The 12,283-nt window shown below is 40.3% G+C and overlaps 2 protein-coding genes across 11 annotated transcripts in view; both read right to left on the bottom strand.

Moving 5' to 3' along the window:
* The window catches only part of SECISBP2 (SECIS binding protein 2), a 49,842-nt gene extending 45,154 nt beyond the window's left edge, over nucleotides 1-4,688 (bottom strand). For 7 of the 10 annotated variants that reach the window (XR_006785137.1, XR_006785139.1, XR_006785138.1 and 4 more), the window contains exons 1-2: nucleotides 4,553-4,686; nucleotides 3,483-3,628 (exon numbers count right to left, since the gene is read on the bottom strand). Coding sequence is in view for 4 of the 10 variants with exons in the window: in XM_045833876.1 (XP_045689832.1) it covers nucleotides 3,483-3,628; nucleotides 4,553-4,588 (182 nt within the window). In the remaining 6 variants the exon portion in view is untranslated. Of the gene's footprint in view, nucleotides 1-3,482; nucleotides 3,629-3,966; nucleotides 3,987-4,514 lie in introns of those variants that run through there. The other 3 variants (XM_045833879.1, XM_045833880.1, XM_045833881.1) reach the window with 3 other exon arrangements.
* Nucleotides 4,689-6,225: 1,537 nt separating this feature from the next.
* CKS2 (CDC28 protein kinase regulatory subunit 2) lies at nucleotides 6,226-12,059 on the bottom strand. The gene is made up of 3 exons (XM_045833862.1): nucleotides 11,862-12,059; nucleotides 8,084-8,211; nucleotides 6,226-6,559 (listed from the first exon to the last, which is right to left on the bottom strand). Exons 1-3 carry the CDS (start codon nucleotides 11,918-11,920, stop codon nucleotides 6,507-6,509), a joined length of 240 nt encoding a protein of 79 aa, XP_045689818.1. The 5' UTR covers nucleotides 11,921-12,059; the 3' UTR covers nucleotides 6,226-6,506.
* Nucleotides 12,060-12,283: the final 224 nt, after the last annotated feature.

The following is a 12,283-nucleotide window of genomic DNA, read 5'->3' as shown; positions in this document are numbered from 1 at the left end:
GCTGATGTGGCCCCCGGTGAAAATGAGTCTGACACCCCTGCTCTAGGACTTCCTTCCTGTCACACTGTCACCTCTTCAGCACAACTGGACAGGTTTGGCTCCTATATCACACCACTAGAAAAGTTCCTCTGGCCTGGACTTGTAAGTCCTGTCCTCTTCTTGCTCTCGTCCACCTCCCAAAGCCTCCTCTTTGGCATGGTTTCCCTTGCACTCTATCTCACCTGTCACATTCATGGAGTCCAAGCCTCTCACTGTTCTGTTCAGGATACACACACACACACACACACACACACGCACACACACATCAATACTTGCAATCAAGTACCTTTATCACCTCCAGCCCTCTAATTCCAATTTATGTATCACTTCCACTTAATAGTTCACTTTCCCCCAACCTGGTACATGTAAATCTAAAATTTAACATCTGGTCCCCAAACTAGCCATACTTCCAACTTGTGTTCTCATAAATGATTCTACGATTCTAATAACTGAAAATTGCTATACACCTTTCCCACCAACACCCATATGGATAACCACAGAATCTTTTTTCTCTTACAGCAGGTCTCAATGTATTTTCTTTCCAGTGCCTGGAACCCATCAAAGCTTCAAGCCCCTCTCCCTTAAAGTCAAACCAGAATCCAGCGGTGAACCCCAAAGCTCCCTATTTCATACCCAGCAAACCTAAACTTTCAGCTGTACTATGTAGGCTTTTCATTGCCTAAAACACCCCCTTAAAAATGGGAACTTTCTCTTCTACTGTCTCCCAACCCATCTTTCACATGATGATCCCTTTGGTCAGGCCAGCAGCTGCCAGGGATTGAGCCACTCCTCCACCTACCAAATCAATCTAAGCTACACTGACAGCACTGCTAGTTCTCAAAGCTGAGAGGTTTTAACTTAAAAGCATCCGACTGTGCATTGTGACATTTCACAGTATATTCCAAGATGCTGAGAATGCTCAACAAACTCTCACCAACAGCAACAGCAGCTTTGGGAAATAAAACTGAACTCAGAGTCAAAGGACTAAATGCTAATTCTGATTCTGATGCTACCTATCTCAATAATTTTGGTCAAGCAATTTTAGCTTGTTTGTCATGTGTAGAAATAACATTACAGTCTACAGCCATACCACCCTGAATGCACCTGATCTCATCAGCTAAACAGGGGCAGGCCTGGTTAGTACTTAGATGGGAGAAATAACACTACATGTCCCTGTCAACCTCATGGATGTGGCAAGCATGAAAAGATGTAAACATATACAAGAATACCCAAACAAAATGCAACAATGAGAGAACATGTTTTGTCTGCATAGCCTCTAATTGTTCATAACACCAGTAAATAATCAGTACTTTCCAAATGGGTAATTCTATATACCAGAATACTTCTTCTAATATTTGTCTTGTCTATAACATAAATTTGGAGAAGACTAGTACATTTTCTTTCATCTCCATTAGTTCAAGTCTATAAAAGATTGACCGAAACAGAAGAGCTCAGGAGGTAAGTCTTTCCTGCTTAGCATCTAGCATTTTCCATACAATATTTAACCCCAACTGAATAAATGAAATCCCTTTGAGTGCACTGTTAGAGGCACTGAAGGTAGACAGATTCTGTAAAAGGTTCCTCCCCTTTTTTAAGTGGATGTACAGAATAAGGTTGTAATAGTGGAAGTAACAGGAAAGAGGAAATACGTTTGTTATAGAAAAGGCTACTCCTTTTCTTCATGCAAGAGATCTCCATTTAGATGAAATCTGACTAGAGCAATGCACTTCTTAACCTACATTAGAACTGACTAGATAATCCGTTCTCAACTAGGTAAAGTCTCCCCATTTCCTCCTCACTTGAAAGGCTCCTGTTCTTTCTAACCTTTTCTCTTTGATTTCATGTCCTCTGCCCCTAATTGTTTTCTTGCCAATCAGGAATAGTCAGCCAATCATTTCCTTTGTTATGAACAATTAAAAATCAAAATCAGCCCTGCCTGGTGTGGCTCAGTTGGTTGTAGGTTGTAGTATCATCCCATACACTGAAAAGTTGCCAGTTCAATTCCCAGGCAGGGAACATATCTAGGTTGTGGCCTTGATCCCTAGTTGGGGCACATAGGGGAGGCAAGCAATCAATGCTTCTAGCTCTCCCTTCCCCTCTCTCTAGAAATCAATGAACATGTCCTCCAATGAACATTTTTTAAAAAATCAAAATCAAAGCTAAAAAGGATAAGGGATTAAGAAACATTTTTGAATTTGGTATTGCATATCCTCAAGCCTTGAATCACAGTTCATGTTACTGCCAGGATGTTGCTTTAGCTATATGAATATGATCTACCTTTATTTTGAGTTTCCAGAATCCCACCCAGTAGATGGCTTAGAGACCTTATCACTAAGATGTATTTTGTATTTTATTATGTGCACCACCCAAGGTAGGGAACAACTCAGATGAAACCCATGCCAACATCCCTTTTACAAAAGATAAAATTACACTGGAAAATTTGGGTATTCCTACCAAAGATCTTTAGTACAGGTAAATCTTCAACTTTTGTCAAAAAATATAACTTTCAGTATTTCCTAAATATACCAGAGAACTCAATGATTTTCTTACTCATTCCAATTCTCAATCTTGTGGATATAATTCTAGAATATATAGGAAGTATAAATAGTTTTCAATTACACCTTGTAGGTGTGAGGAAAAAAAGAAAAAAGGGAAACAAATTTGACACATGTCAAAGAAATTGAAGAATTCTTACATAGCAAAAAGGCAATTCATACCTTAAACATAAATCACAAATAATCTTCACAATTATGTGAAAAGTTGAACTTATTTTTCTAAATTCAGCTAACAATGAAACCATTCTGTAAATACCTTAAGAATGTATTCTAAGGAAAAAAATGTAAAAAACATAAGCCCTCTTTCAATTCAAACTTAGAAGAATTTATAACCAAATTTTGGAGAAACCACCTCCATAAGACACATATAAAACAAAATGATTGAAAGCAAAACCAGGCAACTTGTGAAGAATTATCCACATAGAGGCAGCTATGGTTGCTAGCCCCCATTCCTTCAACAGTAAGATTTTAAAATGTCAACCCCTAAAACTGAAGAGCCTTCTTATTTATTTAGGTTTTTCCCTACCCCATTTCCTCCCCCCCTCCCCTGCCATTTCATCTGCCATCACATACATGACATAGTTTTAAACTGTATGCACAAATGAACCCTTAAACTGCACTCCCTACAAATAAATGCAATGTAGTCTACACACTTTCTTTACCCAAAATACCTGAGTACAGAGAAAGAAAATGAGAGTTGAAGCTTCCGTTTCTGCTGTAGCACACACTTAAGTTGTGCTACTGGTTCAGACTGTTCCTGGCTAAGGAGCATCTTCTCTAGTTGCTTTAAGAACTTTAATGTGTTAGCCAATGTTGTAAAGTCTAATCACCATTAAAGCCAAGAAACAAAGTCCTTAGGTAAGGCAAGACATTTATAAAAATACATACTCAGGCAATGGTAGTTTCTGAACACAAGGATAGTACGTGGCTGCACAGCTAGGGAACACGTGTGCTTCTGACGACTCTAACCATGCCACCCTGAGCCCAGCAAATTTGGGGATAAACGGTTTGACATCTGCTGACAACTTGATGCCCTGAGGAAAAAAGAGGTTATAGCTACATACATTATGAGATCAACCAAACGTCAACAAACAAAAAACCCAGAGTGGCTCCATTTTGGCAGTCCCCAGAAATGCTAATCCCAGCGCTGTTGTTCAGATATCTCTGCCTAGTAAAGACAAGCATTTGCCAACAATTTCTCCCCCAATGCTTTATTTAACTATAAAAATTGGCCCACCAAATATTTAAGTGAAAAATAAGAACAGCAATTACAATGCAAGTAAAATTCAACCGAGATACATAGTTAGGACCTCAACTGACGGTTACTTAGCTTTAGCTGGGAATAAGGGTATTTTATCCCTCTCAGCTGTACCTAGGGATAAGTCAGCACCGTAGCAGTGTGCGTAATCAAACGTTACCTGTAGCACAAAACACATTGCAAGAGTTTATTTCCATTGAATTTCTCGTAAGAGTTACACAATTTTCAGTCGGTGAACCACTAAGAGTTTTGCTAAAAAGATAAAGTTTTGCTAGAAAATCTATCGCCATAAACCCTTGGAATATTTAAGTTGCAAAGTGGATTTTGGTTCTTAGGTGTTGATTTACTTTCACTGACAACTCTTAAAGCACAGGTTTGACTCGTTTGAAACCCAATCTATGCAAATGCCTGGGCTCCCTCTAGTGGTTCCGCTGCGCAAGTCTAGCGGAGATTCTCGCTTCAAAATACACTTGAGCGACAGCTACTTTAACCACTCCTGGCCAGGAATGCGGGAAGCCAGTGCGGCGGCGCAGCCTTCCCGCGGGGAAATGGGCAGTGTCCCCTCGAGGGTGTCCATCCTCAACCCACTCAGCAGTGGGCGATGTAGATGCCGGGGTTGGGGAACCGGCCGCCCGTCCCGCGCCGCCCAATCCCGTCCGCACCCTTCGCTTTTCGAGATGCCCGGAGCCACGGTCCTCACCTCGCCCGATGGCTGCCGAGGCCCCTCTGACGCCATGGCCCGCAGATCGGAGGCGGCTGGGCCTAGGAGGCCAGAAGCCGCCCCGTCAGCCGGCTGAACGAGCGAAGTACTCCGCCTCACCACTATTCCGCCTTCCGAGCGGACGCCAGGAAGTGCGTCACAGAAACGCGCCCCGGCCCGCCCTGCTTCCGGTAGGGAGTGCTTGTGGCTGCGGCTGTGGCAGTTCAAGTTCTACCCATAAACTGAGGTGGTCGGCTCCCGTGTACCTTACTTTCTGCAAAGGCATTGGGCAGCCCTCGGGATGCGGGTGGACCACACCCAGATGAGTCCACACGGGGTAGCGAGACCTGGAGCGGGGCGGGAGTGTGGTAGGTTGGGGACTTAGTAGTGCATACCCGCAAGCCCTACAGACTGGGTGTCCTAACTTCAGGAACTTCAAGCACTTTGGAAGTAACCACAGAAAAGAATTTCAAAATTGCCCAGTTGTTTCCACCAATTAGCTGTTAACTATTAGGAAGAGTGCTGGGAAAGGGAGAGAGAAAAATAGTCTGATTTTCCAGTAATACCATCCAGAGGGGAGTTAAGGAGGGTGAGAAATGGATGCGAGCCCGGGGTCACACGGAGGTGAGGGAGGCTGTGGGGTGGAAACATGAGGAACTCCTGACTTGCACTGGAGCTGGAAGGTGTAGGAATTTAAGGTTGCTCCCAGGGTAGGTTATTTGACCCGTAGGATTTGATTAGATTCAAAATCCTAGGCTTGAGGTTAACTCTAGGAAACCTTGCACCGAGAGGGGTTGAGTAACTACCAAGTACAATATTTCAAGGAGGAAAAATGTAGGCAGCTTTCTTCAGGTTTCTGTGTGATTAATTAAACATGCCTACGCACAGCCAAACCTCCAGACCTTGGAGAGGTTCAGGGTCTGGGGGCAGTAATCAGTGCTGGAGGTTGTGGAGAGGGTCGTTGCCGCTAACCTCTCAGTATTCTTTGGTCTGCCTTAAATGCTATCATGTTTACTTAGCAATTCTGTCATCTTTCTGTTGATGACTTGCTAACTCTAGACCTCTAACTGATGGGTCCCAAAGGCCTAAGTTCTAGGTTGCTTCAGTCTTTATTGGCACCCCTTTCTAAAGGGACATACAGAGGACCACCCAACTGCAGTCTGTTTACCTTAAGCTTATTTTTAAAGGATTCTCTGGCAAACCAATGAAGATAGACTGCATTAGCTTTAAAATATTTCCCTAGCAGCTAAAAAAGCAACTTTACAGACTCAAAATTTTTATCTATGGCATGATGGAGTGTTTACAGTGCTTTCAAACTTTAAAAAATGCTAATTTATAGGAAACATCCCCACCTGGCAAAGGGAAAAAGGGTTAAGTGGTTTCTTCCAAGGCCAATAGATGTAGCAGTTCGTAGGTAAGTGGAAGCAGCCCAGAGAGTATTAAGTTGGGGTCTTTACACTCTTCAAATGGAGGCCCTAGACAATTAGCTTTAGTGAATTTATCCCTGGTTGGTTCTTGGTTTCTTCTCAAGTAAATTATATGATAACCTCATCACACCAAGCTGTTTTAAATCCCTTTAATTATTTCCTCAGGGTCAAAATCAAACTGAAATCATCCAAAAACTTGTAATCATGAATTAACTTTAAATAAACTTGAATAACTTCACACAGTGATAAACGCAACATACAAACTTTATTTAACAAAAGTAACGTAAAGTCAAACAGGCACTTACATTAAGAGTTTACTAGAAGAAATTTTAAACACCTTTTTTAAACACCTTACAGTAACCTACTTGCAGTTGCATTTAACTGAGCTCTGTTGCTGTGAAGAATACAGCTCATGCACAGGTATGGATGAATGATTTGTACATTTTTCAAGTATTCACTGAATACTACCTTATATACACATATACATTAAATTTGAAAAAGATTTCATTGACGATCCCAGATATACTTCATTTTTGTTGATCTTTTGGAAGAGGTCGTCTAAAGAGAAGAATATGTGGTTCTGTGGAAAGAAAATGTTTTGTATCATTTTAATATAATATGGTTAATTTTCACTCAAAATTCAAAGAATTCTCAGCTGAACCAAAATAAAATAAACCTATTGTCAACTAATGTTACTTATTAAGGTATCTGAAAACTTTGCTTAAAAGTCACTGTCATCAGGAAACAGAAGAAAGCAGCCTGACATTGAGAGTATTTCCCAAGTGTTTTAGTTTTACCCACCCTGGAGAAAAGGGATGGTAAGCACAAAAGCTACTTTGGGGAGAATGGTTTCTACTTTCAGAATCTCAATTCCAGCAAAAAAAAAAAAAAAAAAAAAAAGAGAGAGAGAGAATAGTTATCTCTGTGGGGTAAAGACACCCACACCTCATTAAAAAACCACCAGCTTATAATAATGCCAGTTCTAGGGATCTATCCCAGTAGATTATTTCATTGTAAGGAGGTGGCCTAGAAATCTACAGTTAAGTTCTCCTTAGTTGCTTTTGTATTATCTGGAGAAACACCTCTTGAACTCTAATGATTACATGCCTGAATCCTAACTGTGAGTCTTAAAAAGAGTTTTTGATATTGCTACTGCTGCTTTTTCTTAGCAAGAGTGGAAAACAAGATAGCTTTAGGCCCACCTAACACAACTTCTCCGGTATGCCTTCAAACTTTGTTCAAAGCATTTTACATTTTAAATCCTTGACTTTAGATTTACTGATATAACCAATAAGCAGAATTTATTAACCCCACAAGTCTTAGTTAACAGTTCAGTTAATCTGGAAAACTGGTAAATACCACTTACACGTTCATAATGTATAACAAAGGCAGCACATTTGAATTCGCTGGTCATTTTATCTATTTGATCTTACATATGGTTGATAACAATTACCCTTTAATAGAAGGCTAAAAGACAAATCACTTCAAATTGCATAAATTTCTATACATAAAACTTGAAAAAAAAACCAAAACCTATTTATTTACAAGACAGGGGAAGAGAGAAAGAGGAAAAAAAAAACATCGATGTGAGAGAAGCCTCTTGTATACATCCAGATCAGGACCAAAACCTGCAACCTAGGCATGTGCCCTGACCAGGAATTGAACTGGTGACTTTCCACAGGAGGACACCCAACCAACAGCTACAACTAGTCAGGGCCTCCCTACATAAAATTTAAGGATACTTAAGTTGTCTTAAATAAGTTCTTAGTTTCCAAAAAAAGGGATAACAGAATACTAAATATGTTTATGGTAAAATAAGATTACAATGACACAATATTAAAAAAAAAAAAAGAAAAAGAATAGCCTAATTTTTGACTCACTTTTTGCACAGGAGAAAAAGGCATTACTTTCACTTGTGTGGTATTTTATTTACTGTAAAATTGGAACCCTCTCCAGGGAGGAAAAGAATGGAGTCATTCAAAATTAGTCAAATCTATCAGTTACTTTAGGATATCATTGAATGTCAGCTTTACTAAAAAATTTTCAACCACCACAACAGCTACTATTCTAATTCAGTTAACATTTTCCCAAATAGGAAACTTACCTGGCTCATGGATCATGTAATGAACCCATCCAAGACTCTGTTGGACACCAAGTCTCCTCCACTCCTCTTCAGACATCAGATGGGTTTTGGGTACTTGTTTGGAAAGTTCTCTGGGTAACATGACATGCCTGTTGAAAGACACAGCCAAGCATTAGTGTTCTGTGTGTAAATATGCCTTCTTCTACCATTGTGATCATGACACATTTTTAGGATTCTTAAAAATTGAGGGTTTTTCGTCCTCAAAGTTCTTTAAAGCAACTGGCATATTGTGTCAATTGGCATCAATCTTGAGGACTACAATCTGCACTAACTTTGATTTGGATTTTTAATGGCCTATGTTCAAATTAGGAAGGATATGCAGACCGGAACCAGAAGGCATTCATTTTATTTAGCATTAACTTCTTTTCCCACCACAGGGCTTGCAAGTTGTCTGAATGTTCAAAACTAATTTGGACACACAATTAAGCAAAAAAATATCTAGACTTCCCTGCAACTATGTCTGGCCATGTGACTAAATTCTGGGCAATGGGATATAAGCAGAAAATAGGTAATTTATAGAAAGTGTCTGCAAAAGAAAAGAACACACCCAATTCTTTATCTCCTTCCTGTTGATTACAAAGATTAACCTGATTAGGAAGCTAGAGAAGCCATATATGTAAGACCACAGAAACTACTGTAAATCGAGGATGGTCCCTGATTGTGGAGCTGTCAATCCAGCCTCATGGAGCCTTTTACATAAAGCAGAAAAATATATCTCATTTGTTAACAGTTAATTTGGGTTTCCTATTATTCAACATTGTAGATTTGTACCATAATCAAATCCTTGTATACTCCAGAAGTTGCTTTATATTTTGTTCAGAATCAAAAGCAAAAAACACTAATCACATATACATATCTATCTTGCCACCTTCAGTTTTCCAGTAAGTTAATTGACCTATAATACCCCAAACTTGCTTTTTTTAGGAAGGCATGTAATATTCTTCAATGTGAAGAACACATGAAATTGAAGCTTTGTTAAATTCTTAAACACAAATCTGCACTGCCCCTTATTTAATTACAATACAAAGATCTCCATAAAAATCACAGTTCCCAGCATCATTTCCAGTTATGAGTATTAGTTTTACACAGTCATCCATAACCACCAACCAAATTTTATTTTACCAATATAGGACACCAATACCTGTGAATTGGTTGGCTGGGGGTAAGAAAGGCACAATCTGGTTACTTTCTGGCACACAGAAAAAGTAAACCCATAACCCATCATAAGACTAACGTGTCAACCTAGTCTGTGGCTGGTTAATTAAGTTCCAATTTCATATTATTTGCAGAACAAAAGTGAACCTTGGCACGACTGTATTATGTAGCTAGATTGCCATAAGGCCAAGTCAAATTATGCTTATTATCATCGTTGGTTAAAATTTCACCAATTCCCATGAACTACATGATGAATCTTAGCAATACTTATCAGCTACCTCATTCTCATTCATTCTTAAAATGCTGCTTTAACAACTACTTTTAAGGTTCTGCAATAACCTATCACTTCTATGACGTTGTTGATTCGTCTCAAAGAGGAATGTAATGCTTATGTGTACCTACATAAATGTACCAACATGTTATTCTGATAGAAGTCACAACACCTACCTGTTCCAGAAACGATGGAAACAGGCTTATCATTGAGGTGTGATTATAAAGGAAAAATGTGTAAGTTGCTTCAAGTTCACATAGAAATTCTACCTGTATTTCATTGCATGGAGATAGTTTCTAACTATGTGTAGGAATAATTATTTCCAAAACTCAATGTTTATTTCAGTACTTGGGCTTGTCATGGAGGAGAGAAGGTAAAGACAAACATAAACAACAAAGGAGCTATTATATGCGATTAGAAAGGCCCAACAGAAGCTGTGGATTAGAATTTTTAAAATACGAATTTACAGCTTTTCTAAATTTAAATCCACACATCCTATAATAGTTGTTCCAGATGTTATTTTAAAGAACTAAGTTTTTAAGACCATTTACAAAAGAACCTAAGTGTAAAAAAAGAACCTGCACACTCGCAAAAATAAACTTTTGAAATTCACATCGCATGCTGCACTGCCATATACAAACTGCCTAGAATCACACCTCTCTGCTTTTATTATCAACTATTGATTTGCCTCTAAAAGCAGCTCTAAAGATTAATTACTGTTCTGTTTCTATTGTACAAAGGTAAGTGACTTGGCTAAGAAGGACCATCATTTTAAATTAATAATGGATTAGAAATATACCACTTTAAATATGACAGGATTTTCTCCTATACATGAATACACACAAACTACTAAATTTGGCTAAAATTTTGATACCACAGTCTACTTATCTAGTGCCCATCAATGACTGTTCGTTTATTAAAACTGAAAAATGAAACCACTGCCAGAATAGTAATTTATATGGACCCATACGTGTTTCAGAGTTATTTTTTCCAGGTTTTAGAACGATAATATGGTCTACATTCTGTCCATTATTGTCTATCCCCAATGTCGACCAATATTGTCCATTGGTCGACATCACATAGTTGAACCTTATTCCAACATATTACAGCATTCAGTCTGTGTACTTCGTAGTTACCGTGTTTAAAAAATGATCGACTTCAAATTTCGATCCAGAAAAACAGTATTTTTCTGATTGTAGTATAAAGCAACGTATATATTACTAATCTCTAAAGCCCCGTTTTTTTTCTGAGGATACAGATTTCCAACACAACTAGAGAGACACACCAAACTTGATATTCTTTCTTCCTCAAATAACACTCTTAGAAATCTAACTTCAAAGGGCAGCGCATAGAAAACAGGATCACTACTTGGCTCCAGAATGAAGCTTCCTAGGCACCACCCAGGAGAACGGCCAGGGTCAAATCGGTCTTTGAAGCCACGCCCCAGGTAAGTCTGCAAACAATAAGACCAATAAATGGCGTATTTCTTCCCTCCCACAAGTTGCTAACTTTAAAGATTAATTTCAGCATGTACGTTCTAGTGCATCACATCACGATTCAGAGGACAAAAAGTCTTCAAAGCGAAGATTACTTGAGCAGTATGCACTAACAGAAAAAAAAAAATGCCCGTAGCCTACTCAAATTCTCAATTTAATCTGGAAAGGAACCCCCTTTAATAAGGCCCTTGGTCATCATGGTTAACGCACAAAAGGCTACGTAGGTCACCCAAAAAATATTTTTCAAATCCCAGTCAATACGCTAAATTTTCAGGGATTCCCCTTTTAGGACGTTTTGAGTATCACTAACTTCTAAACAACAACAACAACAACAACAGAAAAGTGTTTCTCTATGTTAACAAACTAAAATCACCCCTCCACTTTCCACCTGGTAGTGACTGCAATCATGCTAACTAGTTCGCGATTCTCTGGAACCGCACCGCTAGTGGAGGAGGCGGGCTCTCGCCGCTAGCCGTCCGCCACTGTTCAACCCAGAGGGCCGACCCGACTGTGGCTGAGAATCAGTCTGCTGCTGCTCTTCCGCCCGTTCCCTCTGAAATAGCAACTCAGAAGCGACCCAATCCCCGCACCTGCCTCAGCCTTCTCACACACCGAACAAAGAGCGGAGGCCGGAGAGGCCCTCAGAAGCGAGAAAGAGGGAACGTTCCAGCCCCGACGCGTCCCGACGCATTTCTACCTCGACAGCCTCGATCTCGATAGGGACCCTACTTCAACTATCCGCGATCACCTGGCCTGACTTCCGGTCCCATCAGAACCCCGGCCAACCGGCGGAGGGAGCCCGCCTGAGGCCGCTTACCGGTATTCGTAGTGCTCGTCGAAGTATTTATCTGAGTAGTAGATCTGTTTGTGGGCCATCGTGTCAGAACGTGAGCGGCGCAAAGAGGGAGCAACGGGGTAAGAAGAATGGATGCGACCCAGCCCAGCTACCTTCCGCGTCTGACCAAGCTAACGACTCGACTACGACTAACCGACAGCTGGTCGAACGATATCGGTTTGAATCAGACAGCCCGCCGTTGATTGGAAGGAGAAACCGACCAATCATCTTTTACGCAAACTGCGGGAAGGCGGGGCCAGCTCCCAACCTATTGTCAGCGCTCCTCCGCGTAGTTCACTCCCAAGATCAGCCACTCAGAGGCCTGTTGCGAGGTTGCTGGAGGGAAGAAATGGATGATTGGCAAGGCGTGGAGGTGGAGAGCTTCGAGACATACGGAACGTCAC

This window comes from Phyllostomus hastatus, unplaced genomic scaffold, assembly GCF_019186645.2.
Source record: "Phyllostomus hastatus isolate PE091 unplaced genomic scaffold, TTU_PhHast_1.1 phas_contig_195, whole genome shotgun sequence".
In the NCBI taxonomy this organism is placed as follows: Eukaryota; Metazoa; Chordata; class Mammalia; order Chiroptera; family Phyllostomidae; genus Phyllostomus; species Phyllostomus hastatus.
This window is presented reverse-complemented; position numbering and strand designations above follow the sequence as displayed.

Coding starts and splice junctions, on each gene's coding strand:
- CKS2 (XM_045833862.1), bottom strand. CDS start 11,920: ATGGCCCACAAACAGATCTACTACTCAGATAAATACTTCGACGAGCAC. Junction 8,212..11,861: donor GACGAGCACTACGAATACCG/GTAAGCGGCCTC, acceptor GTCTTTCAACAG/GCATGTCATGTTACCCAGAG. Junction 6,560..8,083: donor TTACATGATCCATGAGCCAG/GTAAGTTTCCTA, acceptor TTCTTTCCACAG/AACCACATATTCTTCTCTTT.